This window comes from Thermobia domestica, chromosome 11 (assembly GCF_964235325.1).
Source record: "Thermobia domestica chromosome 11, izTheDome1.hap1.1, whole genome shotgun sequence".
NCBI classification, from domain to species: Eukaryota; Metazoa; Arthropoda; class Insecta; order Zygentoma; family Lepismatidae; genus Thermobia; species Thermobia domestica.
In genome coordinates this window covers 248076438-248095222 of record NC_137464.1, presented here as the reverse complement: position 1 = coordinate 248095222, position 18785 = coordinate 248076438, and the positions used below count along the sequence as shown (strand labels likewise).

The 18785-nt window shown below is 36.2% G+C and overlaps 1 protein-coding gene across 1 annotated transcript in view; it reads left to right on the top strand.

The window, feature by feature from the left end:
• Window positions 1-18785, top strand: part of LOC145664892 (uncharacterized) — a 117620-nt gene that overhangs the window by 46709 nt on the left and 52126 nt on the right. The window contains exon 2 of the mRNA XM_081731955.1: window positions 15410-15658. Coding sequence (XP_081588081.1) covers window positions 15410-15658 — 249 coding nt within the window. The remainder of the gene's footprint in view (window positions 1-15409; window positions 15659-18785) is intronic.

The following is an 18785-nucleotide window of genomic DNA, read 5'->3' as shown; positions in this document are numbered from 1 at the left end:
ACTAATAACTAAGTCTTTAACAGAAAATACACACTTCAGTTATAATTCAACACACTACAGTGGAAGCTTGGCTCATCATTCCATTTCGTAATTATGTTAAGTTGACCACAAAGTCACGCGTCATTAGAGATTGACCCTATATTCGTCATCGTGTAAGGACCATTAGCGTAATGTGCTGGCACTAATGTTTAATTATGCACAGTTTGTAAACATGTACAGTAAGTAGAATTACGAAACTGCACATAATGCGTGTTGACATTTATATTAAACAATCCGAGTATCACCACGTGTTTAATTAACGGTTGTGGAATACTAAGTCAAGTACAAGACGCATAAATTCTAGCACAAAGCAGCCCAACGCAGTTTTAAAAGTCTTCATTCAGTTATAATCTATTGAAAGATATTTTTATCAGTGAATTAATTGTGGGTTATTTCGCTATTATTACAATTATTGGTGTAACATTTTAACATCAATTAAACGTACAGCCCAGAATATAAAACAATAAAGTGGCATAACTAGAATATAGGATTTAAGGCGCACACCTAGAAATTTTTGTTGTGATGGGTTCAATACAAGTATTAAACTTGTATTATTCTGCACTTGAAAAGACGATAAGTAATTGTAAAATATTTCTACCTATAGTTTCAGAAAAGAATGATAGAACTAGATTGTTTTTATAAGAGAAATAGTACAGATGGAGTGTAAGATCAGATTTTCATGCTATATTAATCATTTTCCTTTTAAATGTATATAACTTTATTGAGAAAGTGTACAAATGTATGTTGAGTTAGGAAGTTTTAAGGGGGGTCCAGACCCAGTTAACCCCGCCTATTCATTAGTCCTGTCTCATTCTTGGATATATTTTTCCGTTAAACACCAATAATATTGTAAAAGTTATGTTTGACCAAATAACCATCAAATTTGAAATCTTCACATATGTCAGTACTCAGACAAAATAGTGCTACAAGTATTTGTCATGGACATTTTTTTTTCAACGAACTTTAAAAAAAAACATCGTTATTGAATTCTCTGTGTCTGTGTGTCTGTATCTGTTATTTGTGATTTTTTCAATGTTGAGCCCTCCATTCGATAGAGCATCAAAAACTATCTGAAAGAAGTGATGGCATTTTTCGCGTCACTCTCACCGTTCCCGACATATTGGCCAAAAAAGTTCCGATTTCGGGAGATTTAAGGAGTCATATCTCGGGAACTGTAAGCGATAGAGAGATTACATTGGTGTTGATCAATACCTAAGAAAATGGTGAATATTTTGGTACCAAATAGTAACCGGTAGCCACTGGTCAACTGGCCACTGTTCCCCAGATATTGGCCAAAAAAGGTTCGGATTTCGGGAGATTTTAAGGAGTCATATATCGGAAACCGTAAGTCATAGAGAGATGATATTTTGCTAATTTTTCAATTTTGAGCCCTCCATTTTGAGCATATCTTTGTAAAACGACATATCATAGAACGTTTTAACGCAACACTTAAAACATGTGAAAAATATTTACTACTCAAGGAAAATATAAATGGATAGATATATTACAAGAATTGTTTAATGAATATAATATAAATAATAAAGTACATAGAGCAATTGGTATAAAGCCTATAGATGTTAATAATAAAATATAATTCTTTTTAAGTTCATTCTGGCTATACTCTTTGAGCATTCTCAGCTGATTTATTGTTTATTCCTAATTTAATAATTTACGACAAATAGGTTTACAACAAAACACTTTTATTATGCAAATCGAAACCATCACTCAGGACACATTGTTAGTTTTGTCATACCTACTTCCTGAATGACACATTGCAGCCAATGAACCTGATTTTCGAATGAGATAGCTAAATATGGAGCACATTATGCATTCAGCCATACCAGTGCGTGCGTATAATGAATCTGTTTCCAATTGGGATGTGTAACGTGTCCAGTCATTTGTGATAATCATTTAAAACAATACAGAGAAAGACGAGAGATTGAAAAAAGAACAGGTAACACAGTCCAATTTTTTTGGTGAAAGTTAATAATTTTTACTGTTATCAATCAACAGGAAGAATGGTTAACCATTGTTTTAAATTCTATTGACATTCTACATCGTTATTGAGTTTATCATCTGAAAATTGGGTGATAAATAAACCAGGAAATCCAAAACTGCATCTAAACAAAAGGCAGTAACGACGTAATGATAGCTCTTAATAAAATAACCACAATGAAACTTGCTTATACTTTTTTTTTTTTTTTAATCACAGTAGTAATTCCACGACTGAACATAAAAATAAATTAGTTGAAACACAAATTTAAGGTTCATATACGTTTCGTATTTGACGGGATTGTCTCTTATTATCAGGTTGTGATCCGGCTTCCCGACAGAATTCTCCAGGGCACAATATTGTTATATAATTTGTGGATTTCTGATTAACGTTCACATTCTTATATTTAAAAATTGTAATTGCCAAGAAATTGATAGCCATGGTCATGTCATAAAAATGTCATTCCAATTGGAAAAACTGTTGCATTGCGAAAACAGTGCCTCTAGCAGACACGGTAATAATTTACTTGATACGATAATAATCTGTAATGAATCGAAACTAGTTTTATTTCTTCATGTGCCTTCAGAATCCCGAAAAGAACGTGTGCGTTCACGGAAAATCTAAGGACTAAATACTCCTTTATTATACCATGTAGTTGTGATGGAAAAGTGTCACGTATTATTAAAATCGAGTGCGTCTTTTTGTATTTTTTTTAAATATACGAACCCTACACAAATGTATTCTAATGAAACGTGTTGTGACTCGAAATATCAAATAATCCACTTAAATAGATACTAAGATTATTGTTTTTTAAAATTATTTATTTAGGTATATTTTATTTTAAACCACGCGGTTCCTTTACTATGCATTATATGTTCCTTCAGATTATTTTAATGCATTTCTGTTTCACCTCGATTCGTATTTCCTTTATTTAACATGTCTAATACTGTTGATTATTTACTTTAAAAAATTGTCATTGGCGTATTCGAATAGTTGTTCAGCGGATCATTGGTTGTAAGAAACATCCGCGGTATACAAACACCACATTGTTTGAGGTCTATTTACAAAAAAAATTAAATTGAGTTTGTTTATCACAAAAATTTAGGATAATAAACGAGCTTTTTTTTTTTTTTAAAAAAAAGTATAAACTAAAAACACAGAAAAATCCTTTTAATCATGTATGTAGGATAGGCCGAAAAATGTACTTTTTTTAAAGTCGTAATAAAGCGGAAAAGTTGGGAACTGGAGAGATTAAAAAGGAGTAAAAAAAAATACAGACTTTTTGACTACAATTCTTGATAGAGGTGGGCAAGTAGATGTTATATACATTGATATAGCAAAGACCTTTGACAGAGTCGACCATGACATACCGTTTCTTTAATTTTGCAAAACCTGCTCTAAAGCTTCTAGCTTCATATTTAAAAGATCGTAAGCAGTTTATCCTTTATCGTGAGTACATTTTTAAGTTGATAAATATTAGATTTAGAGTGCCTGAAGGATCGAATCTAGGACCTCTACTTTTTATACTCTTTATTAATGACTTCATCAATTTTGTCAAAACATCAAAACAGTTATTACTTGCCGATGACCTTAAAATATACGCAGAAATTAAATCGACTAATGATTGTGAGAAATTACAAGATGATTTGGAAAACGCATTTAACTGGTCTATAGAAAATAATCTAAATATAAATATTAACAAATGCAAATCCATTTCCTTCACGCGTAGTAGAAACAGATTCGATTACTCATACACGTTCGATAGCACTTCTTCAATTAAAGAAGAGATGGTTAAATATCTTGGTGTTATATTTGATAGTCATTTAATATTTGCAACACATATTTCTTTCATAGTAAATGAAACTTCGGTTAGATTGTAAGAGTTGGTAAGGATTTCAGAAAATAGGAATCTCTCAAAGTACTTTATTTCGCATACATCAGGTCGAAACTGGAATACGCTTCTCAAATATGGAATCCGGACTACATCAAACATATTGCCAACATGCAATGCAAATTTTTAAGATTTCTCACATTCAATTTGAGTCAGAAGTATCCGAAGTAACATTCAGCTTCTCAACTAAACGCTAATTTTCATTTCCCATCTTTGGAAAGAGAAGATTTGCTCATCTTGTATTTTACATAAAATACTACATAATAGAGTTGGCTGTATTGACTTGTCAGAAAATATCAATTTTCGGGTGTCTCATTCAAACGCACGACATGGAAAAAACATCTGTTCTTTTGCAATAAAGTTAAAACAAATATCTGAATGAAGTATCCTTATGGTGGATGTGCGCTTCCTACAACAGGGTTCATTACTTTGGATCAACAATAGACTGAAATAGTGATGTCGTCATTTCCTCTTCGTTACCATGGTGATCGCCATGTTTTTTTTTTTAAACAAGTGCATGAAGCGATAGAAATACTATGAAGTATCCTGTTAATAGGAACACACATTTAATAATAATTTTAGAATATTTTGAGGAAAAAGTAAAGTTGGCACGAAAAGATACAGATTAAGAATATGGGTCCACCATTTAGAAAGTTTACGAATGAAATCTAGTAATTAATGAAGTAACACATAAGGAACTTTTTTCTACAGGGGCCACATCTCTAGGTAATCTGATAAGATAGAAATTGCATAAGTAATGCCAGTGCAATTACCCACGTAATGCACAATGACCAAAACAACTATATGCAACGTAAAAACTCTAAGGTACAGACTGATGATCTGTCAGCAGAATGAAAATGGAACAAATATACGATTTGTCTACAAGGAAAAATAATTGCCTACTTTGAAAATAATGTTAATTATATTGGTGCATTTAGAAATTTACGCCCATCCTTTAAAATATGAGTGTAATGTTAGAGTGGCTACAAAATAAAGAAATAAATAATCAATTAAAAAAAGGACAAAGCTTGAAACCATACGCGTATCAAGAATTTTCAATATGGACCAATTTCTAATCGGTTAACATGCGTCGAATCTTTCCTTATATTACTTATTAAACTTAAAAATATATACTGACAGTACAACAAGAAAATATCCAGTTATGAGTGATTCAGCATAAGTTTTAAACACTAATTCTGTAGGCCTACACATTTGCAATGCAGTGTGTAATATTGATGGTGCTAAATAAGATTCCAGAATTATTTAAATTAAATATCCGATAATAAATAAGCTAAATATACAGTATTTGGACACTTGACGTAACCTCCAAATGTATAAATCACAAAATTGCGATATCAGGGGAAACATTTCACTTTCAACGCTTGGCATATTTTAACATATTTTTTAATTAATTGCTTGTTTCTTCTATATTTTCATAGTTTCATTTATTGGATTTTTTTGTGTGTGTTTCTTCTACTCGAATGTTTGCAATCCGGAAGTTAACACATCACTGTTTCGCTTTGTACTTATGTTCTTAGGCAAAGTGCGAATTACCGGGGGGGATGAGGGGGATTTTCCCCCTCAATCACATTTTGTTTCGAAATGATCGATGTAAACTGTTCAGTTTTGGTCACTTCTATTTACCACCTAATTACCCACTATTTTCAACGTTGTTTAGTAGAACTATATTATTATGACTACGGTTACTTGCAACTGTACCTTCGTACCCTTCAGTTCGTCATCGTTTGTGAATTTGAATGTACTAATTGCGTATAACAAAGCCACATATAGATTTATAAATGTTCTTAGCAGTTGGCCAAGAAGAAGTAAACAAATAGCTTCTTCTACCATACTTGGCGAAGTTCGGATATGTCATATTCATCCTCTATATTTGTATCGATTATCATCTTATTTTAATTTTTGTTATAACATGTTATTTCATTTTCCAGCGAACTCTTTGTTAGCACATGGTCTTCATTCCCTAGTAGGTTGTGTGTATGCAACTCAAAAGTTGCATTTAATTTGTGATAATTAGCATAGTAATCACTGCTTTTACAGTTTACGGAAATGAACTTTTGAAACTGTACTCAAAATCTGAGATATAGGTATTCCCTAGTAAGTATATGTTAACGTACACGCTGGGGGATACGCTCCTAGTGAGCAGACATGTTAATGAAAGTGATTTTTAGGTGAATAAGCGAACAATTCAAGATTTGTTTCAGCATTTGTTAATACGACTGGTTCTCCGTATCATTGTCCGTGTCTGTATAAGCATTTCAACTGGAGCGTTGTTTTTTTTTTTTCTTTTTTTTTTTTAAGTTAACCCTTCATTTTTCCATTTTTTCGCTGTACAGTTTACTGTCCACGCAATTAATGTTGTCTGAAAAATTTCAGTGTAATGTTTTACTTTATTTGAATAACGTAGCCCATAGTGAATCAACTCATCTTCAACCTAACAGTAAAGTAATTTTTAAGTGTTGACTTTCCGTGCCCATCACAGAATCGATATTTGGAGAAAAAAGTCGTGATGAGCACAGCTTTAGCGGGAAGTAGAAGCACAAGCTCGAAATTTGAATTGAGAGATTTTAAATAGCCTATTTGGCCTTCGATTTGACCTTGATGTGAGAAATCGGGACCAGCAACAATCCATTTCTTATTTGATAGGCTAATATCTAGATTTTCTTAAAAAAAAAAAAAAAAAATGTCCGGTTTAACTGATAATTTTAGTGGTTTTCACAAGAGTAAAGTAGGTTTCTTTTCGCAACCTATATGTATTAATGCAAAGTGGAAGCTTTCAATATGAGTGGAAAAATTAACATATGCTTGTGATCATGGCTATCGCTCGAGCCGAATTATTAACTACATAAACCTTAGAGAGCTACAGGGACAAGAGTGAGTATAACATTAAAACACGTTCAGAAAGGTTTAGTGGGGTGTGTGTGTCAGACAATATATATGTGCATAGTTATTGTCGGTAGATTTATTAAATTAATAAATATCTTATTTATTACAGATGTCACACACACACACACACACACACACATATATATATATATATATATATATATATATATATATATATATATATATATATATATATATATATATATATATATATATATATATATATATATATATGGGGGTAAGGCATTTATTGTCTCATTTTGAAATTTGAACCTTCAGACTATGTCCTTTGGCCAAATTTTATCCCCCTCAATATAGATTATCTAATTCGCACACTGTTTTTAGGTCATGTTGTTTAGAAAATAAAACTACCATCATCATAGCAACGAAACGGATATGACGTTACACTATTTCAGTCTATAGATATTCTTAATGACAATGAGAATAAATTAACAATAAAACTTTGATAAATAGATATGCTATAATCAGTATGTTCTGCATACCTTATATTCTAATAACGTACACATGAACAGTCTTAATAATATTGTGTTGCTTTGTTATGTTACGTAATATCATGAATATAATTAGGGCAGCAGCTTGTTATATTCTTCCTTAAACAAATAGATAAATTAAAGAAAGGAATTAACCATTCTAATAAGTGCGCCGCCTAGTCACGTTACATAGACCTGACTTTGGGCAGAACACTCAGGCAAAATTTCGCAATTTCTTGAAGAAACAATGTCAGAATTAAGAATCATAATCTATTTCTAGAACACAAACAGCTCTATTCTTCTTTTAAGTGCTGTTGTTGGGTACTTGATAAACAATCAAATTCTATTCCTAATTATAACAATTCACCTACTTTATCGGATCACGAAGTTCTTGTACTCGTGGAGCATTTCCAAAACAATGGCTAACGATTTGTGTTAGTGTTGAACGGGAGCATGAACGTGAAAGAGAAACATCCGCTCTTGAAAGAGTAACAGGCCATTATGAATTCTGGTAACATTCAAGGATTTGAGCTTGTTTTCAGTATTCACCGGATGCATCCATCGTCCGCCATTTGCACACTTGAAAAGCTCTTCATGACCTCTTCATGTGTCTTCGCCTCCCGCTGAGAACCACAAGTAGAGCGTACGAGCATTTGTGGATCTTTCATTCGAACTGGAAAGTAATTTTTATCCAGACAATAGGGGCCACCACTAATGGAAAAAGAAACGGTGCTCTTGGGTAATTTTGTTCATTGCGTTTGGTGACTCGTGATTGCTACGTGTCTCAGAACTGGATGGGAAATTGCAATATACGGGATTTCAAAGGATCATTTTCATTCTAATCTCTAATAATTTGCAACATACACACGCGCAACATAAATGAAAATTTTGGTTTTATGTCCCACAATTATGCTCTTTAGGCTAAAGGAAACGGATCATTAATAACGGTAAATGATGAAAGAATTGGCGTAATATGAGTGGAAGGAAACGGGAGAACTTTGAAAAAACCCACGAGCACGATGTTGTCCACCACAAATTCAGTTGGCCTAGGATCGAACCAGAAATTACTAGCACCAGAAGTGATCGCTTTACTATTGAGCCACTGTCCCCCCTCGTAACATAAAAGGTGTGATTTCGCTAGATTTTTCTCCACTCTTCCAATCCAATGAGTATGCCTCATCGTTATCCAGATCCTCAGCACTCGCACTCAGAAAGCCCTAAACACTACAAATACAATCTCATTATGTCTGTTTTTTCTCAATATATCAGTTTGCAATTAAAGTACAACTTCCTCTTCTATCTTTATTTCTTGATTTTTCTTATACATCTGTTAAAATTAAAAAAGAAAAAAGAAAAGAAACTTGTTTCCACCTTCAATGACAAAGAACTTGTTTGTGACAAAGACAAGACTAGTTTTCATATCAAAACTGTGGTAACTAACTAAATGAATAGTCAATCCAAATGAAATGACCAATTTCCAGGTCAAAGGTTGCTGACAAAATTGATTTATTTTTGAATTTTTTAAACCTAAGATTGTACCACATTTAGGGAGTTGAAAACGGGTATTCCTTTATTTTTTTTTAGCCACGCAGGTTTGTATGTGGCGGCCATTTTGTATAGGCGCCTGAGCGTATTTTGCACTTTTCAGAGCATTCCGAAACGCTGTAACTTTTTAGGTTTTAAAGATAATGAGTTCAAACCAAAACCATATGAAAGATAATGAAATGGACAACATTCTGTGTTCTGTGCACATTGAGACGTATTTTAGAACATCGAAAAAGGAAGCTCTGAACATTGAGGTTGGAAACCTAGAAATGGCCATTTTTGAATGTAAATTTTGAAACGAAATAAATAAGACTCACCTTCAATTCTTTGTCTACATAGAGACTAGATAGTAAACAACGTTGCAAACAAGTTTCATATCTGAGAACCTTATACTTGGTTTTTTGAAAATTTTTAAACTTTGCGAATTTTGGAAAATCGTGTATTTTTACCATCAAATATCTCAGGGATGACAGAAGTGAAAAATCGCAAATTTGCACAAAATAGACGATAGTTGTGCAGTAACAAGTGAATAAAATTGCATCACTGAGACTTGAGTAGTTTCTGAGTTATAAGTTGTTGCAGTTATGTGAAATTCACGATTTTAAAAACTGAACAGATGTGCAGGTTTTGTGTTGATATAGTATCTCAGGCACACAATTATCTATGTTTCATCAGAAAAAGTACAGTCAAACAGCAAGAAATTCGAGATTTGCTACTTGTAAAAGAATTATTAATACCAGATCATATCATAGATTTGTATTGTACCTCTGACGAAAACACAAATCAGATATTATGAATACTCACAATCAGATGAATTTACTGATTGCAGTACTTCAGTACTTCCAGAGCATAGCATGTTGTCATTTGCACCTAAAGATTCCGTAGCCTGTATTTATGACAGAAATGGATTGGGGAATTGGACATTAATCAGGAAAATAACGATCTCTTTGATCACTTTTTCCATCCCCATGGCCCCAAAACCTCTTTTAAACTATGTACGAATGGCAAAGTGTAGGCGCCAATCACTATTTTGTACAAATTTGAGATTTTTCAGTTCTGACCTTCCTGAAATATTTGGTGGTGAAAATACATGATTTTCGAAAATTCGCAGAGTTTTAAAAATTCCAAAAAATCAATTATATAATTCTCAGATCTGAAACTTGTTTAGGACGTTACCTATTATCTAGTCTCTATGTAGACAAAGAATTGAAGGTGAGTCTCATTTATTTCGTTTCAAAGTGTACATTCCAAAATCGCAATTTCTACGTTTCCAACCTCAATGTTCAGAGCTTCTTTTCTCGACGTTCTGAAGCACGTCTCAATGTGCACAGAACATAGAATATTGTCATTCCATTATCTTTCATATGGTTTTGGTTTGAACTCGTTATCTTTAAAACCTAAAATGTTACAGCGTTTAATGGAATGCACTAAAAAGTTCAAAAATGTACTCAGGCGCCTATACAAAATGTCTGCTACGACAAAACCTGAGGGGCTAAAAGTAAATGAATGCCCATTTTCAACTCCCTAAATGTGGTACAAACTTAGGTAAAAAATTAATTTAAAAAAACTAAATTTTGTCAGCAACCATCATTGGTTGATTTCATTTGGATCGCCCCTGGAGCAGGTGTTCGCTACTTTTCGAGAATTGAGTTCTTGTATTGAACAACAATCAAGCAATTCATTCTGGGATTTGTTAGGCCATTTGTTTTACCACTGTCCATCTGACCTTAAAGTAATGCGACCTATACATGATTTATGAATGTAGTATTCAAATAGGAAGTCAGCTTAGTAAATTTAACTACCATCATCACGAATTATGTTTCTAACAAGAAAAATTTATTTTAAATAATATAGTTATGACAGATTTTGCCGTCCTTCGAAACTTACTACCTTGTAGAATATCTCGTGTTGCACATATATTAGAGCCGGCCCTGAAATCGAATTCCGTTCCCATCTGAAAGATGTGCTTAACAGGAGAGCATAACTTCAGGAATTTTCGTATATAAATTCCATGTCATTATTTGGGCGAATGGTTATTCAATGGTAGAGCCCTTTCCTCTGGTTTGAGAGTTCCCTGGATCAATTCTAAGCTATATGAGTTAGTGGTGGACAACATCGTGTCAGCGGATTTTCTCAAGATTCTTTCCTCCCACATTGTCTGTCCACCAATTATTTCATAATGATTCATTCCATCAATCATCCGTCACCTTTGGTCTACAGAGGATAACCATGGCACATAAACCTAGAGTATTTATGTTATTGATTTTATATTAAGAGGAAGTAGAAATATAAACCATTTTAGACTCTGAATAACGGAAATTAATTTGTTTGTCAATAATATGAGGCGTCATACATTAATAAATTTTGTGTTAATAGTTTTATAAGGATTGATACGTTACATAAGTAAGATAATCTATCGTAATAGGTACAGATATACAATGGTAAAAGACTATTTTAATTAGACGTAGAAGACGGGGGAAAATGGGGAATGGAATATCAATATTATAATACGATCCGTATCTCGGAATCCCTTAACGCTAGAGACATGAATTTTGATACTTAAGACCTTTTCACTTAAAAAATAGTTAAGCACATGTTTAAGGGTTTCAGGTTTCTCTTTTGTTTTCTTCCTTTAAAAAAATATTTGACCATGAAAGGAAGAAAGAGGTTCAGTAAGATGTAAATATCTCGACATTCCTTATGTTTAGATAAATTGAATTTGATACTTAGACTTTTCATTTAAGATGATAAAGCATGTATTTAGATTTTTTTTTTAAACATTATTTGACTTAGAAGTGAAGAAGTTTCATTAAGATGCTCATACGAGATGTTCGAATTTCGTGTGAGACTTGAAATCCGGACAATTAGGATTACGAATTAGATTTTTGGGCTTTCGGCATCTATGACCATGTTAGCCCGCCCAGGGAATCGGAGAGAAGTAAAGGAATTGGCTATTACGTTAGGTACAATACCGGCATTTGGCTGGTCTGAATGAGGAAAAATCTCACTCAGACTAGCTACCCTGAAAAAAAGCTGTTACATCTTTTCGAGCGAGTGTCCCCAGCGGGAATCGAACCCGGGACTCCTCGCATCACAAGCGAGAGTGTTGGCGACTACGCTACGCGGGGCCACTGAAATTGAGACAAATTCTACTTTATAAGGAAGACACAGAAAGACAAACGCAAAATATTGCCTGCAGCAACTACTGGGAGTATTTTGTGGTAGTATAACTTATATTAAATACATGCTGCAGTTAGAAACCGCACGGTCAAATGAGCTGAAATGAAATCTTTAAGTTTTAGGTCCCACGCTTATGCCGGTTAGGCTAAAGGAGACGGTGATGATGAGAAATGAATGAAATGGTGGAATGAAGAAAGTAGGAGGAAACCGGAGAACCACGAGAAACCCACACACACGGTGTTTGTCCACCACAAAGGCAACTTGGTGCGAGCTGGGATCGAACCAAGGATTCCATGCACCAGAGGTGAACGCTCGTGGCCCCGTAAAACTCACGGCCAACCTCTAATTATTGAACTTGATTTGTCTTTTGTCAGTTTCAATATTCATCACCACAATTCGACTGAATTGTTCTGCTCTGTAAAAAAAAAAGGATGGGTATGGTTTACCTAATTGCACAGCTATCCTGTATCTCTATGTAGTTGAGAACGTATCCATTGTGTCACGAGCAAGGCTTAAATACAATCTGAGCAAACTGTAAACGTAATTTGGGAATGTAATCTCGTTGAGTATGTAAGTTGCGTTGTGTCTGTATCCCAAATGAGAACATGGCAATGTATAACTAACTGTTCGTTACTTAAATTGCTTAAATTTTCCCAACAACACCGGAAAGCATGTCTCATTGTCCGAACACTTTGTTCCCACGTAATTCTTCTCTCTTCCTTCTCAGTTACATTGCAAATGGTTTTGCTGACTGTTCATGTGTAGACAGATTATGTATATACACTCTTGTTTGGCCTGGGCGGCAGAGCCTTTGTTATACCAGCACTCTCTGAGGTTATGTGTACCTTTTCTTAACGACTCTTTTGTTTATACGTTCAACGAAATTACAAGTAGCAAACATTTTCTTCGTGACCTATCATGTACACATATGTGGTGACTGGAGTAAGTTCATCTGACATGAGAAGAACAGATACATTGTCATACATGTAATTACTGTAGCTCCTAAAAGTTGCGATTTTTTTTTTTTTAACAAGAAAGAAAACTTGTACTATAAATCCTATTCTATGCTCTGGTTACTTTGGTTAGTACTTTTTTTTTTTAATTTTGAAAACGGTTCCAACGACTTTTTTCCATTAAATTGAATCATTGTATCTTTTTCGGATGCAAGAAACAAATTTAAGAAAATCGCATTTCAATGAAATAGGGGATAACGAATTTCGTGAAAGAGACAAGTCAATCATTTTCGGTTGTGAGATGGCAGTTTTACCTAGCTACCAACTTCAGGAAGAAAATCATATAGGGATGGCGGCTTTGGGAAAACAGAATTATGTTTCGCCTAACAACACGTTTTGTTTCGCCCAACGTAAGGATGTGTCTTGTAGATATTTACCGGGAATTTGCTTATTTATTGAAATGGGCAAGATGGGCGAAAAGTGTATGATTTCACTTTTCATTCAGCTAGCATTTATTACGCATAAAAATGTATCAAAATAGTAGAAATAGCTTAAATAAGTTAATAAATTCGTCCGGCCATAACCATCATCTATGGCCTTCACCTCATCACATATATGATGGAAGATGTCCCTCAGAGAGTACACTATCCAGAGTAGTGGGAGGGAGGAAAAAATAATTAAATTAAATATTAAACTTAAACATCTCACAATAATGCCATTTACACTAGAAACGACGGATAATCAAGGCAAGTGAATGATGATGCACGACTCGGTGGAATGAGAATGTGGAAGAAAACGGGAATATCTCGAGAAAAGCCATGAACACAATGTTGTTCACCACAAACTTTCTTGACGGGGAATCGAATCATGGACCCCAGCACCAGGGATGGTAAGCCCTTTACCACTAAGTCATCGTGCCTCCTACGGGGAAGGAAAGAAAAGAGTGGGGAAGTTCCATCCAGATAGTTGCCTGGGTATGAATAAAGGAAACTCAAGGAAAAACTCATTCAGAATAGCTGGCCTGGAAAAGCTGTTACACTTTTTCGATTGAGTACCCCATCGGGAATAGAATCCGGGACCGCTCACACCAAAGGTGACAACGTTAGCGACTACGCTACGCGGGACCAACTTAAGTAGTTCATGATTATGTAGTATAATTATAATGTTCATAGCTATATAGTATAGCACTAGCCATAAGTACATAATAGTTTATTCTTGTATTTAAATATGCCAACTGCACGCCTTAGCTGTATAGGGGAAAATCAGATGATTTAAAAAAAAAAAAAATATCATCCTATGATTATGTTCTGTAGGCTAAAGAAAGATGATTAATAAAAGTGAATGTTTATAGAATATTTGGTGGAATGAGAATATGGGAGGAAAGGAAAACCCAGAAAAAATACATGGATACGATGTTATCCACTACAAACTCAAATAACCTTGAAGTGAACCAGGAACTCCTCGCACCAGAGGTATTAACGGAGTTGATCAGTTCCCTGAGATAACCTAAGTTAAACAGTGCGTTGTCCAGTTAGCACTTAAATGAGCGAAAATAAGGTGATGTTGGCGGTTCACACAGCGTCGTGAGGACAATTGGGAGAAATTAAAATGAAAGAAGTTGGGTTAAAAAAAAAACGACGGCGACTGCAATCCCGATGTGCTGACCACACAACCCCAATTTCGAATCGCTAGTTGACCAGTTTAATCCCTTTGAAGCTTTATTTGAATTGATTGGGTTTGTTGAATTTAGCATTCCTTTTCAGCGCTAATTCTACATGAGTTGATTTATAGTTTAAGGGGGAATTCGAACGACTGTACCCACCAGGAAGCGAACCCAAGATCCCATGCCCAAAAGGAGCGAGTGTTAGACCTTTGGGGCTTCGTGTTAGGAAATTAAATCTTAGTTATTTTAGTTATATGTTTTAACGTGTTAAAAATGCACCTAACATTAGCTTTCCTAAAATGTTTTTCTATTAATCATCGGGGTGTTATAAAGCATTCACTATAAAAAGGAAAGCTTGAATTCTTGTGACGAATACTTTCGTACTAACTAAATCAGTTTGCATTTCCACTGACAAAAAGTTGACTAATTAACCATACGATAACTGCAAATATTGTGAATTGTCTCTCCCAAGCATCATTGTGTATCGGAAGCTTTCCGGTTATTTCTAGTGTAACTAATGCTCATTGGTAGATCAGTGGCAGAGGATATACTTTGACAAGTGGATTACAACGAACGATTCTCCGTCATTTCAGTAATAATTGTATTTTTCCCAGATCAGGTTTGTATTATCACAATTCAAATCTTCCTGCTTTTTAAGGTTCAGATAATGCATTAGATTTTTTTTTTTTTTTTTTTGCATGCAAGTAAATGATTAATTAATTACAAAATATCTTTCTTTCTGTCTTGCAGGATGTGGTGGGAACAGACTTGTCGTTGGTGAGTTCGACGTGGGGTCCTCTTCTTGCCAATTCTGGGCTATTGCTTGTAGCTGCTTTGGAGTGTTTCGTGTGTCTAGCAGCCGCCGTCATCTGCTACAAAGAAGTTTGTCCGTGTGGTGGACACCGACGACTCCCAGAACCTCCTGAAGACCCGCAAACTAAGAAAGATCGACTGATGAAATGGTTGGGACAACAAAGTCAGATACTCGTGGTTAGACAGGTAGGCTTTTCAGATTAAATTATGGCATTACAAGGAATAAATCGAGTATAGTTTAACTTGTGAAGATGGTCTTACGAAGGGGTAGTGCTCTCAACGGGTCGGGTCGGGTCGGGTTGAAGACTGACCCGACCCGACCCGTGACCCGAATTGACTGACCCGACCCGATGACCCGACCCGACCCGACTGACCCGAACCGTGATCCGGCCTGATTGACCCGACCCGACAACCCGACCCGAGCTGACCCGACTGACCCGACCCGATAACCCGACCCGATTGACCCGACCCGACAACCCGACCCGAGCTGACCCGATTGACCCGACCCGATAACCCGACCCGAATAACCCGACCCGACAACCCGACCCGAGCTGACCCGATTGACCCGACCCGATAACCCGACCCGAATAACCCGACCCGACAACCCGACCCGACCTGACCCGACTGACCCGACCCGACAACCCGACCCGAGTGACCCGACCCGATAACCCGACCCGAGCTGACCCGACTGACCCGACCCGACAACCCGACCCGAGTTGACCTGACCCGACCCGACCCGTAACCCGACCCGAGCTGACCCGATCCGAGTCGGGTCGGGTCGGGTCACGGGTCGGGTCGGGTCAACCCGATCCGTTTGAGAGCACTATGGTCACAACACTGGGTGAACACCAAAATGCACTCCCATTGGGAATTGAACCCAGACCACGTGTACCGAAGTCTTACACGTTAACCACTAGCTAGATCAAGCGGGGATTTGTATATGCATCTTAATGAATATTTGGCACTTTTGAGGTTTGGTTATTTCTTTTTATAACTGATACCAATGTCCGACGTGGGAGAAATTTATTTTTATTTTTATTTTATTTATTTATTTATTTATTTATTTTTATTTTATTTTTTTTCTTTAGTTCTATGTGACGAAATTTTTCTTCAAGGTCAGTGTTCTCACCTGCTGGGACGGCAGGGCGTCTTCTCGGAAGGCAGTAGCAAGAGTCTCTTGGCGGAGACAAAAGGAAATCGTTTAACTACAATGATAAGGGTTGAGGAAACAGGAGAACACCTGTGATTTTTTCCAACCCTTCAACTTTCATTCCAAAATAGGTTCTTATGATTCCTGGACCCGTAACACTTTGATTTTTCTTTCTCGGTAATTAAAACGTATTTTACAGTATATATAGTTGCACGTAAGAAGATACATAATATGAATTTGAAAATACAGGTTGATATTTAATTGTAAAGTACTAATTTTATTTCATCACTTTCAGCCCAACAAATGAAATTCAAACAATTCGCTCCCTAGGTCTTGGTCATCAATACTGCGTCTTATTCTTTGTCTTGCAGTCAAGTCTTGGTCCTGCATTTCGTAGTCTTGGTGATCTTTCATGCTATACAAGAGCCAAGAATGCTCACCTCATCGGTACAAATGAAGACCAAGTGTGATTTTGATTATGGTATTTCATACTATACGGAAAGCTAGAAAATACGCTCATCGCTACTTGGTGATCATCAAAACAAGGCCAAGAGCAAGATTACTATGCAATTCGTCTTGCATATCCAATCTTTATCTTGTTCTTGTATCGATGTCCTTGGGCTTGGTGAAATAAAATGAAATATTCACTTTAAGCAGGGGTGTAGCCAGCAGGTTCGTGTAGGAAGGGCCCGTCGTTTTTGAGGGGGGGGGGGGCGGCTACAATGTACAAAGCAAAAAATGTGTTGCTGCTAGTGTTTTTCAGCCCTAAAAGAAAGGAAAATTTTGGTTTCCTTCTGGAAAACTAAAAACACTATTTTATCTTATTTATTATTGTTATTATTATTATTATTATTATTATTATTATTATTATTATTATTATTATTATTATTATTATTATTATTATTATTATCCATAAATTATATTCAAGATAGTTTTTATTATGCTTATCAAGAACTACTGCCCGGGACCAAACGCTATACTTTTGTGCATAACTATAAAGATAACCAGAAAGTTCTGTCCCTTTTCGTGGAGGTCTGTGTTCAATTGGACCTCACACCGTGAGTTGAATGCGAGTGGAGATAAGGCGAACGTCAGTTGTTGGTGTGGGTATATCCAACATACTACCTGGTTGTGGCAATTCAGATACACAGTGAACTTGCGTAAAGACAGAGGGAACATGGGACATCCACAGAGCGTCATAAGAGCATGTATGCTGAACGAGTTCAAATGGAGGTCAAACGCCGCTGTAGCGGGACAGAAAATATGCCAAGCCTTTGTTAAGGGTGTCGTGACGACGCGGACAGTACAGCGATGGTTTAACCAGTTTAAGGACGATGACCAAACACCCGAAAACACCACATGCCAGAAGACCAACACATGTACGTACAAAGAGGAACTGGGACTACAATTCAGTGTGTGGAGAAACCATTCGGCAGCACATCCATCAAGTTGGGAAGCACTACAAGTTGGGTCTCACATGTTTTGACTCCGGGCCAGAAGGCAACGCGGCAGTCGCATGGGTTTATTTACTGTTTCGGAGCCATTTCTGGACAGGGCGTTGACATGTGATAAAAAGTGGGTCCTATACGAAGCTCCACGGCGCCGTCATCATTGGTTAGCATTGGTTAGCAATCCCATGAAACGATTTCAAAACAGCCGAAACCAGCACTGTACCAGAAGAAGGTCCTGCTGTGTGTTTGGTGCATCGTGCATCGGGAACTGCTACCAGCTGGTCAGAGTATCAATGCAACTGTGTAGTGTCAGCAGTTGAGCTGTGCTCAACAAAAACTCAAAACTCTGGAGCCATCACTTCTGAATTGCAAATGGGTCCTCGTTTACGGGACAACGCTAAGTCCCACGTGGCTAGGATGACTCAGGACACCATTCTCCGCCTTGGATGGGAAACAATATTGCTACCACTATATTCCCCGGGTATTGCACCGTCCGATTATTACCTGTTCCATTCTTTGGACAATCACCTTAGAAGCCGCCAATTCAAATCCCTAGTAAAAGTCCAAAATGCACCTGATACCTTCTTCGTTTCACGGCCCACCAACTTCTACCGCGATGAATTCCATGGCCTTCCAGAACGTTTTCAGAAGGTCGTCGATGTTGATGGGGACTATTTTTGATCTTCCAGGTTAGGTGACGTATCGATGTTCG